The sequence below is a fragment of the Delphinapterus leucas genome, chromosome 1 (genome assembly GCF_059928025.1).
Source record: "Delphinapterus leucas isolate spDelLeu-1000000601 "Yukka" chromosome 1, BTC_Dleu_Yukka2, whole genome shotgun sequence".
In the NCBI taxonomy this organism is placed as follows: Eukaryota; Metazoa; Chordata; class Mammalia; order Artiodactyla; family Monodontidae; genus Delphinapterus; species Delphinapterus leucas.
Genome location: NC_143129.1, coordinates 94,038,690 through 94,059,756, shown reverse-complemented (window position 1 = coordinate 94,059,756; position 21,067 = coordinate 94,038,690). Strand labels below are relative to the sequence as shown.

Genomic DNA, 21,067 nt, shown 5'->3' with positions numbered 1-21,067 from the left:
TAGTTCTGGAGAGACAAAGATGAATAAAATACCTTTAAGGATTTCACAACATAGTGACAGGTAATTATTACACATCACCTCTAAGATGTCAAATGGGCATCTCAAACATGACATGTCCAAAACAGACATCTTGATCTTCCCCCTAAACCCATTTTTCTTTCTCCCAGACTTTTCCGTTTTAATAAGCAATACAACCACCCACCCAGTGCTCAAGCCAAAAATCTAGGACTCATCCTTTATTCCTTTCTATCCTGCTGATAGGATTCCAGTCTTTCAGCAAATCCTGTTGAATCTACCTACACAATATAGAAATACCATATCAACCCAATGATCTGCCCCGGTGTAAACCGCCATCATTTCCACCTATACAGTCTCTTAACCTGTCTACCCTCACCTATTCTTGCACCTACTCTCCCAATCCCTTCTCCAAAAGCAGCCAGTTTGGTCTTTTAAACATCAGACCATTACACCTGCCTGGTTAACAACTTTTGCTGGTTGGCCATTTCACTTAGAATAAAATCCAAACTCCGATCCATGCCTTTCAAGCCTCTATATTTAACTGGCCCCTGCATTTACATGGCCCTCATCTCCTACTATTCTTCCCCTGGCTCACTCAGTTTCTGCCACGGCACGTTGGAGCTCCTGCAGTTAGCTGCTCCTTCTGCCTGTGTTGCTTCCATGGATCTTGGTGTGGCCCTCCCTGACTTCTTTGAGAGCTCATTGAAAATCGCACTCTCAGGCCTGCCTTCCCTGAGCAGCCTATCTAATATAGCCCTGCCGCACCTCCCCCACCCCCATCACTGTCACCTTCCAATCCCTTACACTTCTTTTCATTTCTTCTCAGCACTTATTTGTCTAATTGTGACCGCATTGTCTGTCTCTCCCACTAGGCTCTATGTTATGTACCATTAGTGCAGGAACTTGATTTTGTCCCCTATTCTATCGCACTGCCTGGAGCCTAGGAGGCATTCATTAAATGTTTGTTGAATGAATGATTAATTAATGTTAAAACTGTAATTGTTTCATTGATTTACTTATTTGTTTCCCACATCGCCCCCCGTGAAGACTGGGATCGTGTCCATTTTGTTCACTACAATACCCCCAACCTTTGGACAGGGCTGCAAAAGTGACAAGTGCAAAGCGATGTTAAAGGAAGGGGAGGGGCACTAAACTGACTGAAGGGGCTAAGGGAACCTTCACAGATAAAACGACCTCTAAACTGGAAAAGAAACAGGGTAGAAAGTAAAAAGACGTAGAAGGACTAGATTTCAAACAGAAGAAATCTCGCGAGGTGTTGGGCAGCCAAGATGGCTCTGCCACTTGCCGCCACACTTAATATGGCGACCAGGGAGCGTTCCAGGAGGAAATCACGCGAGAGTTGCATCACCTCTACAGTCTGTGAATTGAGCCGGGGGTGTGGAGCAGCCAAGATGGAGCCGGCGGTCGGCAGTCCTGGCCTGCTGATCATGAACAACAAGCAGCCCCAGCCGCCGCCACCTCCGCCGCCCGCCACGGCGCAGCCTCCAACTGGGGCACCGCGGACCGCCGGGAGCCTCGTGCCCGGGGTCAAAGCCCGAGAGTTCAACCGCAACCAGCGCAAAGACTCGGAGGTCAGGAGCTTCGGGGGGCGAGGCTAACAGCAGGCAGGCGGCGGCAGGGGGTCCGGGCCCGGGGCCACTTTCGGGTCCAGGCTGGGTTTCCCGGAGGGTTCGGCAGGGGAGTTGTCATTTACAGCGAAAGGTGCAGGAAGCAAGGCTGGCATTCCCCGAGGCCGGAGGCGTGAAGGCGGGGTCCCCGCCCAGAGCTTCGCAGACCGGGAGAACCTCCCCGAGCCGGTGTCGGTTCGTTTGCTCCTCTGCGGCCGGGGCTGTGAGCGCGACCTCCGGGTCCCAGCCCCTGGGGAATCCACCCCCTGCCTCAGTTCGGGGTGAAGAGTCAGTGGTCTGCGTGCGCTCCAGAGGGCGGGGCGGCTGTACCCCCAGACCCCCTAGTCATCTCCGGCTTCTGGTCGCGTGGGTTCCGCGGCGGACGGCGTGTGTGGGCAGGGAAGGGACTGGCGAGGGTTGGGAAGGCACCTGGAAGACTGACGGAGCTAATTAGCACTGATAGTATACACTGTGCGCCTCGAGGTTGCGAGAGTAGGAGGGGGAGCAGTCCTGTTCACTCTGACCTTAACCACTGCAGGTTCAGGCCGCGGTTTGACAGTGCCCGGTGGTTGGTGTGCCCAGTGCGCCCGATGCTGAACTGTTAAAAGATTAGAAATAGATATTTAAACATGCGTTAGAGCTCAGCATCCCTCTTCTCTTGCTAGTGGGCTGTTCCTCCCATTCCGGAGACACAGTAGTCTGGAGCTGACTAGTCACCTCACCCCGAGTTAAAGAATTACTCCCACTGCCTCCGTTGTAGAATTCATGAATGAAGACACGCACGTCGTAGCGCTTTAGGGCTTCTTAATCACCTTGTTCCCAGAGCACTTACTGTGAGGTTTTCTTCACCTGAGAGGACACCGAGGCTGATTAGCGGTCAGGTGCTTATTGATGAGAGGGAATTCCTCATTGCCCCGCCATAATGTACCAGGTCATACCAAAGAGTGGTGATGCTATCTTTAGACATGTGAAATCAGTTCCTCTCAAGCTTTTGGGTTTTGTTGGCAAGAGCAAACCTCTGATAAAACATCAAAATTTAGCAAGTTACAATCAGATACACTTTGAGCTTGAAGTGAATTACTTGAAAAAGCAATGAAACTGACGTTTTAGTAGCCCTTGCATGGTGGGCTTATTGCACATCAGTGGCGACTTCTTAATAATTTTTCAAGTATGGAGGATTATGAAAGTGGTAGGGGTGAATCCACGTTCATCATGAGAGGAGTCCTAGTTTTAAAATAGTTAGAAAGTTTCCTAAGTGGTCATTAAATGCACTTGCTCTTTCTGCCCTTTAATTTCTGTATAGACCCAACACGTGGAAGGTCAGTCAGAGAACACGTTTAAGCTGAGAGACCTGCCTAAATCTGTTTTCTTACAGATACTGATGTGGCTCTGTTTTGAGTCATAGCTGAAATCAGTAGGCTGGGAGCATGAGGAACGCCTGCAGGCCAGGGAGGCACATATTTGGTGAGAGGCCACCGTGTGCTACACAGTTTTGATTAGTCCCTAAAAACCTTCAAGATAGATTTGTGTCATCCTCGTTCCGTAAATGAAGAAACTGAAGCTCAGGAACTTATGAGAGCGTGCGCTCTGTTGCGTCGAAGAGTTCTTCACGTTATTCACTGTCTGTGGGCATATCACTTCGTGGGTGGTCTTTGTCTTCCCAAGTAGATTGTAATTAAGTTCGAGGACTACCTTTCTCTTCCCCTCTTCTCTTTTCCCAGAACCAGGCTTCCAGGATGGTATGTTCTCAGTACTCACCTATCCCCAGCAGTAAAAAGATTCTCTTTGTCGCAGTCTCTCCTGTGTGTGGGAGGGAACCCATTTCTGTTCAGCCGCTGCCTTCTCTGTCAGTTCTCACTGAAATTTGAGAGAAGGGCAGGAAGGCTGAGGGTGTCAATACTCATTTTTTTCTGAGCTATTGATAGCCCACTAGCCAGAAAGAAATGAGGCTTCCAGAATCTTAGCACCATGTGGAATGGTCATTTCACTGCACAGAACAGATGGAAGCTTTAGTGTTCATTTATCCAGCAAGTATTTGTTTGCGTATAAGCTATTCATTCATTCATTCAGTCAGTCAGTCATGCCAAGTAGTGTGCTGGGCATTGCGGAATCATTGGTGAGCAAAATGGACAAAACTCCCACTCTCGGGAAACTTGGCAGTCTCATGGAGAGGCAGACACTAAACAGATACACATGCGCGTATATGATTATGAATTATGATAAGTGCTGTGAAGGAGCAGTGCAAGGTGCTCTGAGAGGGCTTATTAGGGAGACCTGAACTTCCCAGGAGACAAAATACTATGATACAACATCAGAAAAGTGGAGGCAAGGACGTCTGTAACACAACAGTGTCTCTGGAAGCATATGTGTTTGTTCCTTCGGAAAACACAGTGATCTTTTGCATAACTCTCCGTTTCTCAACAGGGCTATTCCGAGTCCCCAGACCTGGAGTTTGAGTATGCTGACACAGACAAGTGGGCTGCAGAGCTCTCAGGTAAAGCACAGGCCTTCGTATTATATGGGGGTGCTTTTTTTCCTTATTGGTCTTTAATAAAATTAGGAGTGAGTGTTATTTTGGAGTTCATTTTTTCCCCCTAGATAGTCCTAGTAGTGATGTGTATAGGTAAAACATGTTAATTATTGGGTTCAAGCCCTTTGTATCTCATAACTTCGGCTTGTCCTTTACTTTTATGAAGCATCTCTGCGTGATCAGCTTACTTGGCTGTGGCCCAATCCCAGTGTGGACATTGATGTTCCTTGGCCATATGCAATCCCCCTGACAGTGGTCTCTCCTAGAACAGGGGTCCTGAGGATTGCCAGCAAGTGTGCCTGCATCTGTGCCCATCTGTCGCTGCCACTGCTGCTCACGTGTAATATGAAGTCAGCCTGAGCTGATTCTCATGCCTCCATAGCACAGGCCCTATTCTCAAGCCACTTGAGAGACACACTTTCACAGTGGCGGTCATCCTCTGGCATGGCATGGTGGGGTTGATGCACGTCGGACTGGAAATGCCTGGCTTTATGCCTAACTGGCATCTGGTTATTGGCTGCAAGGGAAGTCAGCATTCTCTCCTTTGTGCACATCAGAGCACTAAGACCCCGTTAGTAATTAGACAGCACAGTCCAGGAGTCACTGTGGCTCAGGGACAGAGCTGGGCCTAGAAGCGTACCTTTTCTGCTGTATGTGACACCTGCTGTAGGACGTGGACATGGAGACGATGACACTTTGTTCTTGACAGAGCTTTACAGCTATACAGAAGGGCCAGAATTCCTGATGAATCGAAAATGCTTTGAGGAGGACTTCCGGGTGCACGGTGAGATGATTCCCCCCACTTCGTGGCTCTTTCAGCTTACATCATGAGAGCTCTGCAGGGCTTCTCTTAGTCATCTGAATGACTTAAGTCATCCTGGAGTGGCCTAAGAAACCTGCTGAACCATGATTATTCAAGGCCATATGTGACATTTAGGGTGGGCTTGCAGGTGCTCTGGTGGGGCCTTTTCAGAATGTGAGTATTGGGGGAAAAACCTTTATGTGATTAAAATTGCACACAAAAAAGCAGTGTTTCAGGCTGGAAATTCAGATTCATAGGGCAGCAGGGTGACCTCATCCCTTATATAGAGAGTAATTTATCTTTCTGAGTGTTCTGGCTCTGTGGCAGTCCTGAATTTGATGGGTTAACGTGGTGTGCGTCCCACTGTGAGGATTTTTCTGGGCTCCAGTGTAAGTGGTCTCTTGCCCGGCAGTGACAGATAAGAAGTGGACTGAGCTGGACACCAACCAGCACCGCACCCACGCTATGAGGCTCCTGGACGGCTTGGAGGTCACTGCCAGGGAGAAGAGGCTGAAGGTGGCTCGAGCGATCCTCTACGTTGCCCAAGGTCTGAGTGGACACCCGGGGACCCCTGGCACCCACTTCAGTGATGCTGCCCAGTCAGATATGGACAGGGGCTCAGTGAGCTGTGCCCTGTGTTTGCAGGCACCTTCGGGGAGTGTAGCTCGGAGGCAGAGGTGCAGTCCTGGATGCGCTACAACATCTTTCTGCTCCTGGAGGTGGGCACGTTCAATGCTTTGGTGGAGCTTCTGAACATGGAAATAGAGTGAGTTCTTCTGAGGGGCTTAAGTAGGGAAAGGGCGGCGGAGGGACAGAGCTTGCAGAACTGGTTTTGAGAGGGTTATATGCACCACATGGGGTTCTGTTCTAACCAGCCAGTTTGAATAACGGGAGATGCTCACCCAAACGTTGAACACCAGTGAGGGGCCTCGCAGCCCGCTAACACCAGAGAGCTCGCCAGACACTGCAGCTCCTGCCCAGGCCCACAGTGCCCCTCAGAAAAATAAAAAGCCTTCTCATTTTGAACCTTCAGACTCCATTGTGTTTGCACCACAGGTTTCCCCGCAGCAGGAAGCCAGGCACAAGTCTGACACATGGGCTCAAACAAAGCCTGCTCTAGCCTGTGTCTCCACTAGTCCTTTGCTTGGTGGACAGGTCAGCTGCTGCTCGTCTGAGGAAAACACCATCAATAATGAAAGCACTCATTGCGTGTTTATATGTCTCAGGCATTGTTCTAAGGACACTACATGTACTAATTCATGTTAATGAATTAGCTGCTATTACCATCCCCATTTTGCAGATGAGAAAACTATGGCACCGAGAAGTTGAGTGCCCAGGGGCACATAACTAGTAAGTGTTAGAGCCAAGATTCAAACCTTGGCAGTCTGGTCTTGGGCTTGAGTCCTCACCCACTGGGTCCTGTGGGTTCTTCTGCAATCTAAGCGCATAGCATAGGGTTTTATCCCCCTGTTGGGCGGCACTTGTCGGGGGAGCCACTTCTCTTCCTTCCTGGGTGAAGGCACTGACTCTCGCATCTCTCCTGCAGCAACAGTGCTGCCTGCAGCAGTGCGGTGAGGAAGCCGGCCATCTCCCTGGCTGATAGCACGGACCTGAGGTGAGGCGAGCAGCAATCCCGGACTCCCTGAGCTCTAGCTGGAGAACGAGGGCAGGGCAGGGCATGGGCGGGCACCTTCGGGTCTCCTCGCTGTGTGTGCTCACCCTCTAATTTGCAGGCGTGATGGACTCAGTGTGATCGGTAGGCCCTACTGAGGGCCCTCCCTAGGTGGGGCCCTGGGTTGAGACTCCCAACGGAAATCCAGGGTGAAGATGCTTAACAGAGCCACAGTGAAATGTGGCCTCCTGCCCACACTGCTGCTGGGAAACTCGGTGGAGTGGCATTTTGTATTTGGACAAAGCACATGAGCTGGCTCCTTCTGCTTCTGCCTTTCCGTGCACAGCTTGATGCCTGTCTGTGTGGGGTTAGTCCTGACAACTTCATGACGTTTCCTGGCTGTGCCGGAAGTAATAGCAACTGCTAAAGAACAAGAACACCTTCCCATTTTTGTAAGGATTAGAATCTGACTCTTTTTGTGAATTTGGAAGTTTTCAGATAGATACTGGTGGTGTTCCCCGCTGTAGTTACGGTCCCTGGCCATCGCCCTGCTTGCTCCTGATTTCCCCTCCATCATGGTAAACGCTTCCTTGCTCTCACCTTGATCATCCACTGCTTTGTCTGATCCAACACGGGCTTCCATAGCTCACGCCTGCCTCTGTTTTTCTCATTCCGGGAAGCTCAGGGTAGTAAATGCTTTTGGCCATTCTTGTTCATATCCATCCATTCAGCAGCCAGCCACTTATTAAGCACCTGCTTTGAGCAAGCACTTTGCTAGAAACGGAAGACGATCTGGTCCCAACCTTAGCACCAGAGACAGAGAAGGAAGCACCCACCGCAAGGTGCTCTGGGGGACTCTTTTAGTTTTTTCTACATTACAGCCCTCCCCCCCAGCCAGCCTTGGTGCGCAGGCCTTTCTTGTGTCGTGTGGGATGTGAGGAAGCCAGGGGGTGCTCCCTTGACCCCCCATCCTGCTTCATTATAGCTGGCTTTTGCCGCCAGGGTCTTGCTAAACATCATGTACCTGATTGTGGAGACCGTTCACCAGGAATGTGAGGGTGATAAGGCCGAATGGAGGACAATGCGACAGACCTTCAGGGCTGAGCTGGGTAGGACTCTGGGGATCCTGGCTCAAGGCCCTGCCTGGGAATTGAGGCTGGAGGGCTTTGGGAGGGTCCTGTTCCTGCCTGTGGCCCTGATACCTTTGTGTACCCCAGGTTCCCCTCTGTACAACAGCGAGCCATTTGCCATCATGCTATTTGGGATGGTGACCAAATTTTGCAGCGGCCATGCCCCTCACTTCCCCATGAAGAAGGTTCTCTTGCTGCTCTGGAAGACGGTATTGGTGAGTGCGTCCTTGAAGGGGAATTCCCGTGCTAGGGGACAGGGCAGGAGGGAGAGTTTTCACTGTATATCCTTTTGAGTATTGAATTATATGAATATATAACTGCTTTGGTTAAAAAAAAAGTTCTGAAAGAAGATTCCTGAAAGGTGATGGCAAAAAAAAGTGTCACTTTGGCCTCACTGCAGCCAAAGAGGACTTGGCCTTTGAATCAGAATAGATTGTTGGCTCCCTGGTTCCTGGAAGCTGTTTTCTGCAGTCGTAGGACACGTCTCTCCAGGCAAGCTGCTCTTGAACCTGGAGTTTGCAAAGTGATTTGAGGCAAAATTAGAGCTGGTGTAATTGGGGCCCCCTCAGTCAGATGTCACTTGAAAGAAGAAAGAGTGAGTCCTGTGCCTACATTTTCCTCAGGGTATGGTGTGAAAGCTGACTCCTTCTCTAGCTAGTGAAGGGGTGGGTCCAGGAGAGTGGGCTGGCTAGCACCCTTGGCTTGGGAGCCACTGTCAGCAGCCAGGCCCAGACCAAACCAGGAGCCTTTCCCTCCAGGAGGAGCGACCTGGGAAGACAGCAGAGCTGGGGTCTGGACTCCTGCTCTTCCTGGGACTCACCTTCCCCTCTTTCAGAATGGGCCAGCTCTGCGGAGCCAGGGCTCAGTGAGGTTAGGCCTCTTTAGAGTGCTCTACACATTTGACGTTGGCCAGATAAGCCTGTTGATTCCCCACGAAGCCTCACTGAAGCCAGAGAGGAAAGCCGAATTGCTCAGAAACAGTGAAACTGAGCAGCCTAAAGTTGCTGAACACTGCTGAGGTTTTGCTTCTAGGGGGATGTTTAGATGAAGGTGGGTTTTTTGTTTGTTTGTTTGTTCTTTAACTTGAACATCCAACAGTGTATTCCCAATTTGACTTTGAAAGACTGGCATGTACAGCTTTTGAAGCATTTGAGTCTCACCTACTTTTCTAGGAACTTGAAGGGTTAAGCTCTTCAGATGGCCTTTGTCTCACTCGAGGAGTCTGTTGTACACGCAGAGCTAGGTGTGCCTCTGCACTAGGCTCGGTCAGCCTGCGCATCTCCACTCCTTGCCCCCTGTGCTCCTCTCCCATGCTGATGTCGCTCGTTTCTCCTGGGGGTGCATTCAGTCCCTTGTTGGGAGGTTGTGTGGGTCTCTAAAGATATGGGTCACGGTGTCCCAGATGCTTTTGAGCTTGACACAGACAGGGACCCGCTTACGGACATGTCGTCCCGGCTCTGCGCCTGTCTGTGACACAGTGCACACTGGGCGGCTTTGAGGAGCTGCAGAGCATGAAGGCCGAGAAGCGTGCCATCCTGGGCCTCCCCCCGCTGCCTGAGGACAGCATCAAAGTCATCCGCAACATGAGGGCCGCCTCTCCCCCAGCGTCTGCCTCTGACCTGATCGAGCAGCAGCAGAAACGGGGCCGTCGGGAGCACAAGGTGAGGGCGACAAGGTCCCTACGACTCCTGAGAGTTCTCAAGGGGCACGGGTGCAGTGGCATAGTCACTGGATGAGCCCCAGGTTGTTGGACGGTTGTTGAACTCTCCCCTGATCAGCAAGTCAGAATGAATGCCTTTAGGGCAGGGACACTGTGTCCCCAGCCCAGGGCCCAGTTTATAGTGGGCACTCAGAATGTGGCACTTGTGAGGGACTTGGGCAAGGACTGATTTGTCACTTGGGCCCAACGTTGACTTCCTCTCAGGTTTTTCCACTGCTCCTGGCTCTCTTCCTACCACCTTTCTGTGTGATCACTTCTTTAGCCTCCATGCCCCTTTTTATCTAGTTCGTCAGTTGGCACTTGTCTGCTCTCCCGTCCCTCTGCTCTCAGGCTCTGATAAAGCAGGACAACTTGGATGCCTTCAACGAGCGGGATCCCTACAAGGCTGATGACTCTCGAGAGGAGGAAGAGGAGAATGATGACGACAGCAGCCTGGAGGGGGAGACATTCCCCCTTGAGCGGGATGAGGTGATGCCTCCCCCACTGCAGCACCCCCAGACTGACAGGCTTACCTGCCCAAAGGGGCTCCCGTGGGCCCCCAAGGTCAGGTGAGTCTCAGACCTCCGCAACACTCTGTGCTCCTGAAACCAGTGTTGTCACACCCCCACGCCTGGCACCGGGCCTGAGTTGTCACGTGAGGTCCTGTGCAGGGCCATGCTGGCCTTGGCTCTGCGATGAGCCTCTCTTAAAGGGCCCAGTGCTGGCCCTCGGGGTGTCAGGGTGCTGGCCTTGCACAGAGAGGCCCTTATATGGCTCTTGAGTCAGTAACGTGGGTTAGCTCTTGGTTGGACATGATACTAGTGAAAGGGAGCGGGAAAAAATTAAAACAAGGACATTTAAGTGAACCCATCTCCACCCACCCTGGGGTTGTATATGATTTCTTTTGCGGTACACGGGCCTCTCACTGCCGTGGCCTCTCCCGTTGCGGAGCACAGGCTCCAGACGCGCAGGCTCAGCGGCCACGGCTCACAGGCCCAGCCGCTCCACGGCATGTGGGATCTTCCCGGACCAGGGCACGAACCCGTGTCCCCTGCATCGGCAGGCGGACTCTCAACCACTGCGCCACCAGGGAAGCCCTGTATATGATTTTTGACAGAAAATTATAGATTAAGGAAGAATTTCTTTAGAACCATAATTAAGATGTTTGAGATATATGTGCGTGAATCAGTGGATGTCAAGGTTCCTTGATGTATATAAATGGTATCTGTTTGGAAGGGCACCAACTTAAGAAATAGATGAACATGTGAAAAGATATAGGGGTCATTTTCTTGATCCAGGCTAAAGCCCCGCTTTTCAGTGATCTGTGATGGGAATACAAAACAAGTCATCAGAAAATGCAAGCTAGCCTGATTGTGTGAGACAGGACAGTATGACTCATATGAAAAAATCAGTAGCTTACAGCTCTAATTGTAAAAATTGTGAACATCTGAGAAATTCTGTTGTGACAAACTTGTTACTAATATCTGAATAAAGTGTGCTTTTAAGTTTGATGTATCACCTTAATCTTATGAATAAACTAGTTACACATTTTTAGATTATTGATCCAACAGCATTATGAAGGACCTTAAAATAGTCTGAAGATTTCAGTTCTTTGTTTTTTTATTTTCTTTTTTCCAAAAAGAAAAACAATTGTGGGAGACTTTTTCTTTTGGCTTCGCAGTTTCTGGACAGTCTGTGTTTTGTTAACCATGATGCCTTGAGATAACATTTAAGAAAGCTGCAGTCTTTTCCTTTGGCAGAGAGAAAGACATCGAGGTGTTCCTCGAGTCCAGCCGCAGCAAGTTCATAGGTTACACTCTGGGCAGGTGAGTGTGATCCGAGTTCCTTTTAAAGAAAGGTAGTGGGGTCACCCTCCCAGCCTTTGGTGTGTGGGGACCCAGGCCTAACACAGGGCCTCTGTTATTCTCCAGTGACACAAACACAGTGGTGGGGCTGCCCAGGCCAATCCACGAAAGCATCAAGACTCTGAAGCAGGTAGGTGGCTCTGGGTGAGCTTTTGGCCTAGGTTGGTCCCAAGTGAGTAAAGTGAGACCAGCCCTTTGGGAGAAGCCTTTTTAGACTCCTGTCTGCCTGAAGGAACTGGGGGTGGAGGAGTAGGTGGACACTGGCGGCATCCTTTAAAACAGTTTTTCATGCGTTTTACTTGTTTTAACTGAGCTTTTGTTTTGGGCACTTACTGGGGGTTCATGAAAGATTATATTACCTGACAGTTGGGTTTTAAGGGGCATAGTAAGTAGCCTGCCTTTTCCTTGCCCAAGTTCTAAGGCAGTTGAGTTAGGGGAGTAGGCAGAGGGAGACTGAAATGCCAGCTTTATTGCCCATGGAGTGATTGGAGAATGAGGCATGAGAACACAACAACAGTAGGTGTCCGGATACCTCACTTCCAGAGTTAGGCAGACTCGCCTACCCAGACCAGGCAGTGCTAGAACCCTGCTGAGCCTGGTCAAGGAGCAGAAGAGTTTACAGGCTTTTCTTTTTTCTGAAGAGAGAAGAGAAAGAGGGGCTGAGACTGTCCTGTTCCTCCTCCCGTACTGGCCAGCCCGGGAGGGGAGGAGTGAGTGTGGGGGGAGGGGCGGGGAGGGGCCAGGAGTGCTCTGTGCACTCGTGTCCCTCCACCTGGGAGGAAGCAGCACGAGTGGGGAAGAGGTGTGGCCCCTAATAGCATGTCTGGAATGTAAATGTTTATATGTTTTTGAAATTTGTGGTACCAAGTGGGCTTCATGCAGGGGCTTTCTGAGCATTTGAGTCCTTGATTCTGAGCACTTGGGTGCTTGATTCTGCTTTTGTTTTCCTCCTGTCGTTGCCGCTATCTGCAAAACCCCTTTTCTTCTTTAATTTGCTTTTTTCCTGGTCTGTTGTGTGCTTTTTTACACTGGTTTTAAGAGGCAGGTGCCCACTTAGAAAAATATTTCAGGTTTGGGATTTTAGTTCAGGATCTGTATGGTGACTTAGCGCTCTTTGAGAAGATGGTGTTTGAGGAAAATTGTGTGGGGTCTTTGCCAGGTGTGGGCATTTGGCCAGAGAATGAGGGGTGTTTTCCCCGGCGCCTCGTTCCCTCTCTCTCCAGCACAAGTACACGTCGATTGCAGAGGTCCAGGCGCAGATGGAGGAGGAGTACCTTCGCTCTCCTCTCTCAGGGGTGAGTTGGAGGCCTTCCTCAGTCCGTAGGATCCCAGCTGTTCCCAGCACTGTGCTGGGCCTAGACCGCAAAATGCCCCAGGCCTGCCCTCAGAAAGCTCCCAGTCTGGCTCCCGCTGCAGGGCTGGCGAGTGTCAGGTCCAGGGCTTAAGAGCACAGACTCTGGGCCAGCCACCTTCCTCTGAATCCATTTAGTGGGTAGCGACCTAGGCAAGGTACTGGCTCTCCTTCCGCTTTCGTTTCCTAGCCTGTTAAATGGGAATGACAATAGTACCTTCTCCATAGAGTTGTAGTAAGGATTAAATGTGTTTTTACAAGTAAAGTGTCTGGCATGTTGTATCGTTCAAGGTTTGCTATCATTATCATCATTTACATCCATACTTACAGATTCTTCTCCAGCCAGCCAGCAAGCTGGCTCAGGAGAGCATCGTCAGGACCGGGCTTTGTATTTGTACCTATTACCCATTTTGTTGAAAGGGAGAAGAGGAAGTCGAGCAAGTCCCTGCAGAAACCCTCTACCAAGGCTTGCTCCCCAGCCTGCCGCAGTACATGGTGAGTGCACTTCTCCTGAGTGTTCTACCTGCCATGGGGTCCCCTCCCGACAACACTGGCCTTGAGAGCATGCCCGCCAGTGTCCTTTAACCCCTCCTCCTGCTGCCTGAGCACCTCCAGAAGGACCACCTCTCAGGGCCTAGTGCTGCCCCTGGCCCCTCTCATCCACACCATCTGAACAGTCTGCTCCTCCCCAGATTGCGCTGCTGAAGATCCTGCTGGCCGCAGCTCCCACCTCAAAGGCCAAAACGGACTCAATCAACATCCTAGCAGATGTCCTGCCTGAGGAGATGCCGTGAGTATCAAGTCTTGAGTATTGAGTGTGTATGGTTCCTATGAATGGAGCACGTCAGGGGCAGAAGGGTAGAGGGGAAAGGGGAAGTGTTTGCCTTTTGGTCCCACTGTTTGCTAGGTTGTTTGCTGTTGTCATTCTTTGTTTTTGTTGTTGCTGCCGCTGCTGTTGTTTTGGCTCAACTTCTCTGCAGGTTAAGTTTAGGGTATTCCTGGCTCAGAAGAAAGAAAACGTACTGGGTGAAATATTCAGTTTTACTGCTTGGGGAGGTGGCTTAATCTGGTTGGCCTGGATTCTAGTGTAGACTCTGCCGCTGAGTGAATATCTGAGTGAATTGGTGAAAGTCACTTCCTCCTCTGTAAAATGAATCGGACTGTGTTTGACATTTCCCCAAAGGCTCCTTTGAAAGCTATGTGATTGGGACATCCAGGACGTATAGTTTTAGCTTCTGGACAAAAATCAGCCAACAGCTGGACCTGAGCTGGGTGTAGATTCTTTCCTATTTGCCAGTGAACTGGCATGCAGAATATTTTTGAATGTCTCAGGGTGATAGTAAAATCCTTAGGGGTTCTTCCTCCCTGGGGCACTGACCTCATCTTTTTGACGTGAGAGTACAAACTAAGATCACTTTGTGCTTTGAGAAGGACCTGGGCACTTGATCTCCTGCCTGCCTACCAGTACCACCCAGCTCTGAGGCCAGTCCCCTGGTGGGTGGACCCCTTGCGTCTGGTGGTGACAGCCAAGTGAGGGAGGAGGCAGCGTTGGCTAACACCAAAGGGAATGTCATGGAGCACCAGGCCATCGTGATGGTCCTTGGGAAAAAGCCTCCACAGTCAAATATTGATCTCCTCTTATAAAGATTTATAGTGAGAGCTCCTAAATTTGCAAGAAACTGATTTAAGTAAATGGTTCCTAAATTTATCTGACTCCAAAACCCCTTTTCCCCATAATACGAAACATCTCAATATACTGGTATTCCACAGAACACACTCTGAGGAGCACAGGTTCATATGGTGGCAGAAGCTTAGGGGAGATCTTGAGATGAGAAGTTCAGTTTTGGAGGAAAAGCAAAGAAATAGGCTAAGAATGTGTTCGGGGCATCACAAGGAAGAAATCAATTATGCAGAGCTAGATTGCTTGTTAGGTGGGTGGGTGGAGCTGGGCGTAACCTCTGAGATGTCCGTAGGGTGGGGGTGAGGTGGGAGCTTCGCCCAGAGAAAGCTCAGGAATCCCATCTCTCCTGGGACCACCAGAGGAGGGTGCTGCACCTGCTGGGGGCCCACCCGGGTGATTGTGCTTCTAGCACCACAGTGTTGCAGAGCATGAAGCTGGGAGTGGATGTGAACCGCCACAAAGAGGTCATTGTTAAGGCCATTTCTGCGGTCCTGCTGCTGCTGCTCAAGCACTTTAAGTTGAACCACGTCTACCAGGTACCTGCAACCCCTTCCTTCTGTCCACTGGGCCAGGGCCTCAGGCAGTGCTGCTCCTCTAGCCCCAAAGAACAGAGGCCTTGGCCTTCAAACCTCCTTGAGCTCTGCATGAATGTTCTAAGACACAGTCCTCCAACCAAGGCCTTTTATCACTGGAGGAAGGAGGGTGAGGTCCCACGGGCATGCTTATATTTTTTCCTGTTGCTTGCAGTTTGAGTATATGGCACAGCACCTGGTGTTTGCCAACTGCATCCCTTTGATCCTGAAATTCTTCAATCAAAACATTATGTCTTACATCACTGCCAAGAACAGGTGATAAGGACCAGGGATCAGGAAGGGGGGTGGGTATGGCCAGATGGCAGGGCTCCCAGCTGGCCTCTCCCACTGAGTCCATTCAGCGCCCACAAGCCAGTGCTCTGCCAGGCGTCAGGACCCAAAGATGAATGAGACATGGTGCCTGCCTATAGAGAACGCCAGTTTGTCAAACCTGAGTCTAGCTAGTCTAGTGACAGGTGACTCAGTCTGTCTTTGCCTGGATGGCAGGGTTCTCATCCTGGGCTCCAATACCGCCCTCACTGCCCTTCTGTGCCCTTTTTTTTTTTTTTTTGAGGGGACTGGCTGAGCGCTTGCTCTCAAAGGAGTTTGGCCCCGTGCACTATCATGTCTTGTCCCCACCCCGTCACCTGGCGCCAGCTGTACTTGACATTGACGGCTCATCAGCGTGATAACACCACAAGCTGAGCTGCTGGCCAGACACAGTCTCCAGTGGCGGCTTGGCATAAATTAATTGCCTTGAGAAGTCCGCCCCCCGCTCCAGATTTATTGCTGTGAGGGATAATGCGCTCTCTCCACCCCTTACAAGATTACGAGCTTGTCTCTGGCTACAGAGGGATCTTACAAGTTCACTCGTAGCAGGTATTTCCCCGTCTTAGAGCTGGGGAAAGTGGGGTGGTGCGGACAAGGTCGATTACTGCTTCTGCTCCCGCAAGTGAGGGAGGGAGGCCAGGAGCCAGCGGCTGCTCCTCCAGACCCCAGCCCTCGCTCAGGGCGGGTGCCTGGGCTCTCTTGCCCTGTGCAGCATCTCTGTCCTAGACTACCCTCAGTGCGTGGTGCACGAGCTGCCGGAGCTGACTGCCGAGAGTCTGGTGAGTAACTAGCCTCTTCCCCGGCGGTCCCTTTGGTGTGAGGGTTGTGGTGGAGAGCCTGCCTCCCCCTCACAGGGGTAGAGGTTCTTCACAGGTGCAGTCACTGTTAAGCGCCTGGCTTTTGAAGCACTGTAATTGCATAGAAGGGCTGAGGGGCGGACCTTGCAGAGTGGGAAGATTTGGATTTAGGGCTTATTTCAGAAGTGTGGTCTTCAGGTGCTGCCGACCCAGAGCTCACCTGGTCGAGTTGTTTCCCTCTCCCCACACTGGAACTCTCTGGGGCCACAGCTCTGAGGGAGCCACAGCCCCCAATATCATGCTCCATGTGTCCTGCAGGAAAATTCTAGGGAGCACCCCTTACCCTCTGCCAGCTTCTGGGATGGACGTCCCCCTGGGCTGAGGGGAGGAGAGGGTTCCCGGTACACGTGTAGAGAGACTGAGCAGTGCTGGTGTCACAGATGGGAGGGCCTTGGAAACTGGAGCACCTGCAGCTGTGCAGGAGATGATTGTTCCTGGGTTTTCCCTGTAGGAAGCAGGCGACAGTAACCAGTTTTGCTGGAGGAACCTCTTTTCCTGTATTAACCTGCTTCGGATCTTGAACAAGCTGACAAAATGGAAGCATTCGAGGACGATGGTGAGTCAGCGCAGTCAGCAGGCATGAATCTCGGAGCTCAAAGCAGCGTGCCACCTGCTGTCCGGGTCCCTTCACGTTAGAGGGCAGGGGTCCGCACCTAACTTTCCTATAGCCACATCCTTGCATTTTAAGGGCTGATCTCTGGTGCCTTGATGAGTTGAACTGGAAGCTGGAAGAGGCTCAGTCATGTGCTGAAACAAATCTACATATATAGAAGGAATTTTCTGTATCCTCTTAATCTCTGCTGGTTCTCCACCAAGGTTCTGAGAGTCTCCTTAACCCTGAGTCTGTGGATACCTTTGGGGTGGGGAGGTCCATGAATCCTCTGAAATTGTGTATATGTGCACATAGGGATATTTCTGGTGAAGGAATTCATAGCTTTCTTCAGATTCCAGAATGACCCATAATTAGGATGACCAACCATCCAGCTTTGCCTGGGACTTTCCTGGTTTTAGCAGTGGAGGTGTCCCAAGTCCCAGGAAACCCTTCAGTCTGGGGAAAACTGCAACAGTTGGTCACCCTGCCCCTAACCCCAGAAGGGATAGCAGCATGGTGGTGGTGCAGGCATTTATTTCTGCCCTCAGCACGGGCCTCCCTTTTAACCCTTCCCAGATGCTGGTGGTGTTCAAGTCAGCCCCCATCTTGAAGCGGGCCCTGAAGGTGAAACAGGCCATGCTGCAGCTCTACGTGCTGAAGCTGCTCAAGGCGCAGACCAAGTATCTGGGGCGGCAGTGGCGAAAGAGCAACATGAAGACGATGTCTGCCATCTACCAGAAGGTGCGGCATCGGCTGAACGACGACTGGGCTTACGGCAATGGTGAGGCTCCCCACGAGGCGAGGCGAGGCGGGGCGGGGGTGGAGGGGCGCGGGGAGGTGACAGCTTTCCCTCTAAGCTTCCCTGAGTAACCTGGAAGAGCCCAGCTCCTGCTTCTGTAGCATCAGGATGGGAGCCCTGGGAAGGACTTGGAGAAGCTGCCAGGCTTGGCATCTGTGATCATACCCATTCCTCTCTGTGCCTCCCCTTTCCTTTTCCAGAAATGGTCACAAGACTTTCTCTGTCCTCTCGTCCTCTCTCCCCCCTGCAGCTGCCGTGGTTCTGGTCACTGAAATTCTCACAGCTCCTGATGGATTCCCTGCCAGTTCCTTTCTCTCCATCAGTGCCTCAGACTTTGCTCTAGTGATCTTTTGAAAATACAGATCTAGTGGTGGTACCTCCCTGAGTAAAATCCTTCATTGGCTTCTGATTTCCCGAAGAATTAGTGCCAAACTCTTAACGTATTTAAGGCCCACACTTTGTCCCTCCGTGTCCTCATCTAATCTGTTCCAGCTTCCCCTCAGCCCAGCTTCCATCACACCTGTAGGGCTCTGGGCACAGTCCGTGCACATTGGCCATGCTTTCTCCCAGTTTGTACTCTCTCCCGGCAGCGTACCTCCCCGTACCCCCTAATTGTTCTGTATCTGCGTGTGTTCCTCCCCTCCCCACCTTGGCCTCCCTGGCAGAGTGGGTCTTCCCGGTGTTACTGAGCATGCTCCCCGCACCCTTACAATTCCTGGCCACATGGCTGCATCTGCACTCCCAACGCCCTGAATTTGTGCAGAGCCAAGGTGGCCACAGCACCTGGTCAGGGAACTGAGAGAACAAGCAGAGGAGGGGATCTGCAGGCTCCTGCCTCTGATCCCAGAGAGCCAGGGAGAGCGTGACTTTGAGAGAAGCACGTTGTACCCCTGGCTTTCCCTCACTGGGTCCACATAAACTGCAGTGTAGCCTCTTTCTCCGTAGCTCTGGCTTTTCGCCTTCGACCTGACTTACCTGTGTGTCTAGGAAAGAAGTCCTGTCAGTTTTCCCGAGGATGGGGCTCGGAGGTTTCCCGCTTCTGGTTGACAGTCAACATTCCAAGCCCGGGCTGGCGTGGCCCTAAGCTGCAGTGAACCCAGGGGAGCTGCCGCAAGGGCTTGGCTCCTAACCGTGGCTTCCTGCTTTGTCCTAGACCTTGACGCCCGGCCTTGGGACTTCCAGGCAGAGGAATGTGCCCTCCGCGCCAACATCGAGCGCTTCAACGCCCGGCGGTACGACCGGGTCCACAGCAACCCCGACTTCCTGCCTGTGGACAACTGCCTGCAAAGTGTCCTGGGCCAGCGGGTGGACCTCCCTGAGGACTTCCAGATGAACTACGACCTCTGGTTAGAAAGGGAGGTCTTCTCCAAGCCCATTTCCTGGGAGGAGCTGCTGCAGTGAGGCTCCTGGGCAAGAGACTGAAAATGAAAGAAGGGGTGATCTCCAGGTACCCCAGGGGCTGTCCTGGTTCCTTGCTGCAGTGCTCCCATCCCCCTCCAGGTGGCAGCACAGCCCCACTGTGCCCTTCCTAGCCAGTGCTGGGTTGGCTGGGGAGTCTGCATCTGACCTCTCATTGATTCCCAGCGTCCTGCTCGGGAGTGGTCATCTCTCTGCTTGGGATCCTCTCTTCCTTCACTCCTCCGCGCCCTCCTCTCTTGGACATAGTTGGTTGCAGCTCATTTGTCATTCCACCCAAGGCTGGGAAAACCTGGGATGGGCTGGGAACCCGCTGCATCTGAATTTCAGGGGTCCTGCTGACTCTTCCTGAGACACACAAATCCTTGGCATGTCAGCTTGCCAAAGAGGAGGGCTTAGGATTAGAGCCAGGCCAGAAAGTCAGAATCTTGGTTTTGCTCTGGGGGCTTTCTGATGTCATTCCAGCCTCTTGCTAAGTTTCATCTAGAAGCAATTGCAGAGGCTCCTGCAGCGGCCTCAGCAGTTTGGTTTTGGACGGGGTTGGGGCAGGAAGAGAAGCTTCCCTTAACCAGAGGTGCCATTTTTTTTTTCTTGGTGTGCAAGGGTCTGTAAATATATATGAATCTGTGTGTGTGCTCTTGTGTCATATTGCGGTTTTTAATGTGTTTGTGTATTCTGTTTACATTAAAAGGAAGCGAAAACAATGCCCATTCCCTTGTCTGCAGGAAATATGGCCCCTGAATATCTCCTCCAGGTCTAGAAAGAGTTTTCTTGCCAGCATTGATAGGTCACCCCCTTGTCCCTGCCAAGCTGCCCACCTTTCTCATCTGAGGGGGAAGGGGAGGGGGAGTTGGCACTTATCCCAAGTGTTCTTTCCACATCAGTCTGGTTTTGCTCCAGGGCTCCCAGCCCCAGGGCTCTGGGTTGCTGGAGCCGTAAGTTGTCTGCACCCCTGGGTTAGAGGTATTACAGTAGGCGCCCCAGGTTTCTCTGGATCACACCCCTGAGCTGGACTCAGCCAAACCAATTTCAGTATTAGGGAGGGAGGGGCCGGGTCAGAGAGGGGGTCGACTGTGCTGGACCCTCACTGGGGTAGATGGGAACTGAGAGGGAGCTTAAGTGCCCAGAGCCCGGGGAAGCAGACCATCAGGAGTCCCGGGAAAGGGAGTGTCGGGAGGCCCAGGAGCCCGCGTGGCTGAGGGAGAAGCAAACACCTTTGTGGTTGGTGTCAGTTTGAGGCTTCTGGAGCCTGTGTCTGGCCTTCAGATCCCTGGACGTGTCTGCCTCCGCCTTGCTCGATCTTGACGCTCTGCTTCTGAGGATCTTACCATTCTGATGCTGAGAAAAGGAGTGTTCCCTTTTAGGAATTGCTTCAAGTTCCCTTATCTTACCTGTAGGCCACCTGTAGGGGGTTTTAAGTCTCCAAGGGGTCTTGACTAATAAAAGAAACGTATTCTGGGGGAAATCTCCCCTTTGTTGGCTCTTCCGTTCAGTACGTGTCCACCGAGCCTCAGTCCAGGCCCTGAGCTGGGCTTCTAGGACAGGCCTTTATGCACCAGTGTGATTATGAGCAGCCGGGTAGGAGCCAGCAGTGTGTCCGTATGTAAGTCACACGGCCTAGGAGATGGGAAGTCCCTGTGATTGGCCTTTGCCACAAAGTAACTTGCACAGGACAAGGGACTTTGACACAGTTTATGTGTGCACAGTGGATTCTCTGCTGTTTCTTACTAGGGTCAATAGGAAGTACACATCTTGAGGTGGCAGTTTGAGTAAGTTGGATTTTCACATTCTTGCTTGACCACGCAGCCTGGTTTACTGAAGCCGTCTGGCTGAGGCTTTGACCTCCTTCCCATTTTTTGATTTCCCCAAATCTCTCCTCTGAAGCTTCTCTGAAGCTTCACCTTAACTAGAGGTGCCATTTTCTCTCCTGGTTTGCAAATGTCTGTAAATATCTCTATATAAATCTGTGCAGAAAGAACACAGAATATCAAAGCTGCAGGGGCTGTAAAGCTTGGGCAGGTGGATCCTGCATATGTGGGCCCAGGGGCTGGCCCAGGAGGGAAGCTGCCTTACCATCGCCACAGAGTGTGCTCTGGGCAGATTGGCTGTTTGAAGCCTGGTCTTTGTACAGAAGTACCTCTGGAGCATCAGCCCTGCCATCATACCTTGGAGGCCTGTTCTGGCG

The 21,067-nt window shown here is 51.6% G+C and overlaps 1 protein-coding gene across 12 annotated transcripts; it reads left to right on the top strand.

The window, feature by feature from the left end:
- Positions 1-1,389: 1,389 nt before the first annotated feature.
- Positions 1,390-19,586, top strand: STRIP1 (striatin interacting protein 1). Of its 12 annotated transcripts, none has more exons than XM_089918308.1 (22): positions 1,393-1,610; positions 4,071-4,140; positions 4,886-4,960; positions 5,391-5,525; positions 5,624-5,744; positions 6,525-6,593; positions 7,593-7,699; positions 7,808-7,935; positions 9,199-9,381; positions 9,771-9,988; positions 11,180-11,245; positions 11,351-11,414; positions 11,926-11,994; positions 12,508-12,579; positions 13,056-13,130; positions 13,328-13,425; positions 14,726-14,852; positions 15,064-15,164; positions 15,931-15,997; positions 16,527-16,631; positions 17,244-17,448; positions 18,620-19,586. In XM_089918308.1, exons 1-22 carry the CDS (start codon positions 1,431-1,433, stop codon positions 18,865-18,867), a joined length of 2,583 nt encoding a protein of 860 aa, XP_089774434.1. In that variant the 5' UTR covers positions 1,393-1,430; the 3' UTR covers positions 18,868-19,586. The 12 variants fall into 12 exon arrangements, with proteins under 12 accessions (XP_089774430.1, XP_089774453.1, XP_089774404.1 ...); XM_089918295.1 differs by having other exon boundaries at positions 4,847-4,960; XM_089918331.1 differs by adding an exon at positions 3,022-3,110 and having other exon boundaries at positions 7,593-7,935.
- Positions 19,587-21,067: the final 1,481 nt, after the last annotated feature.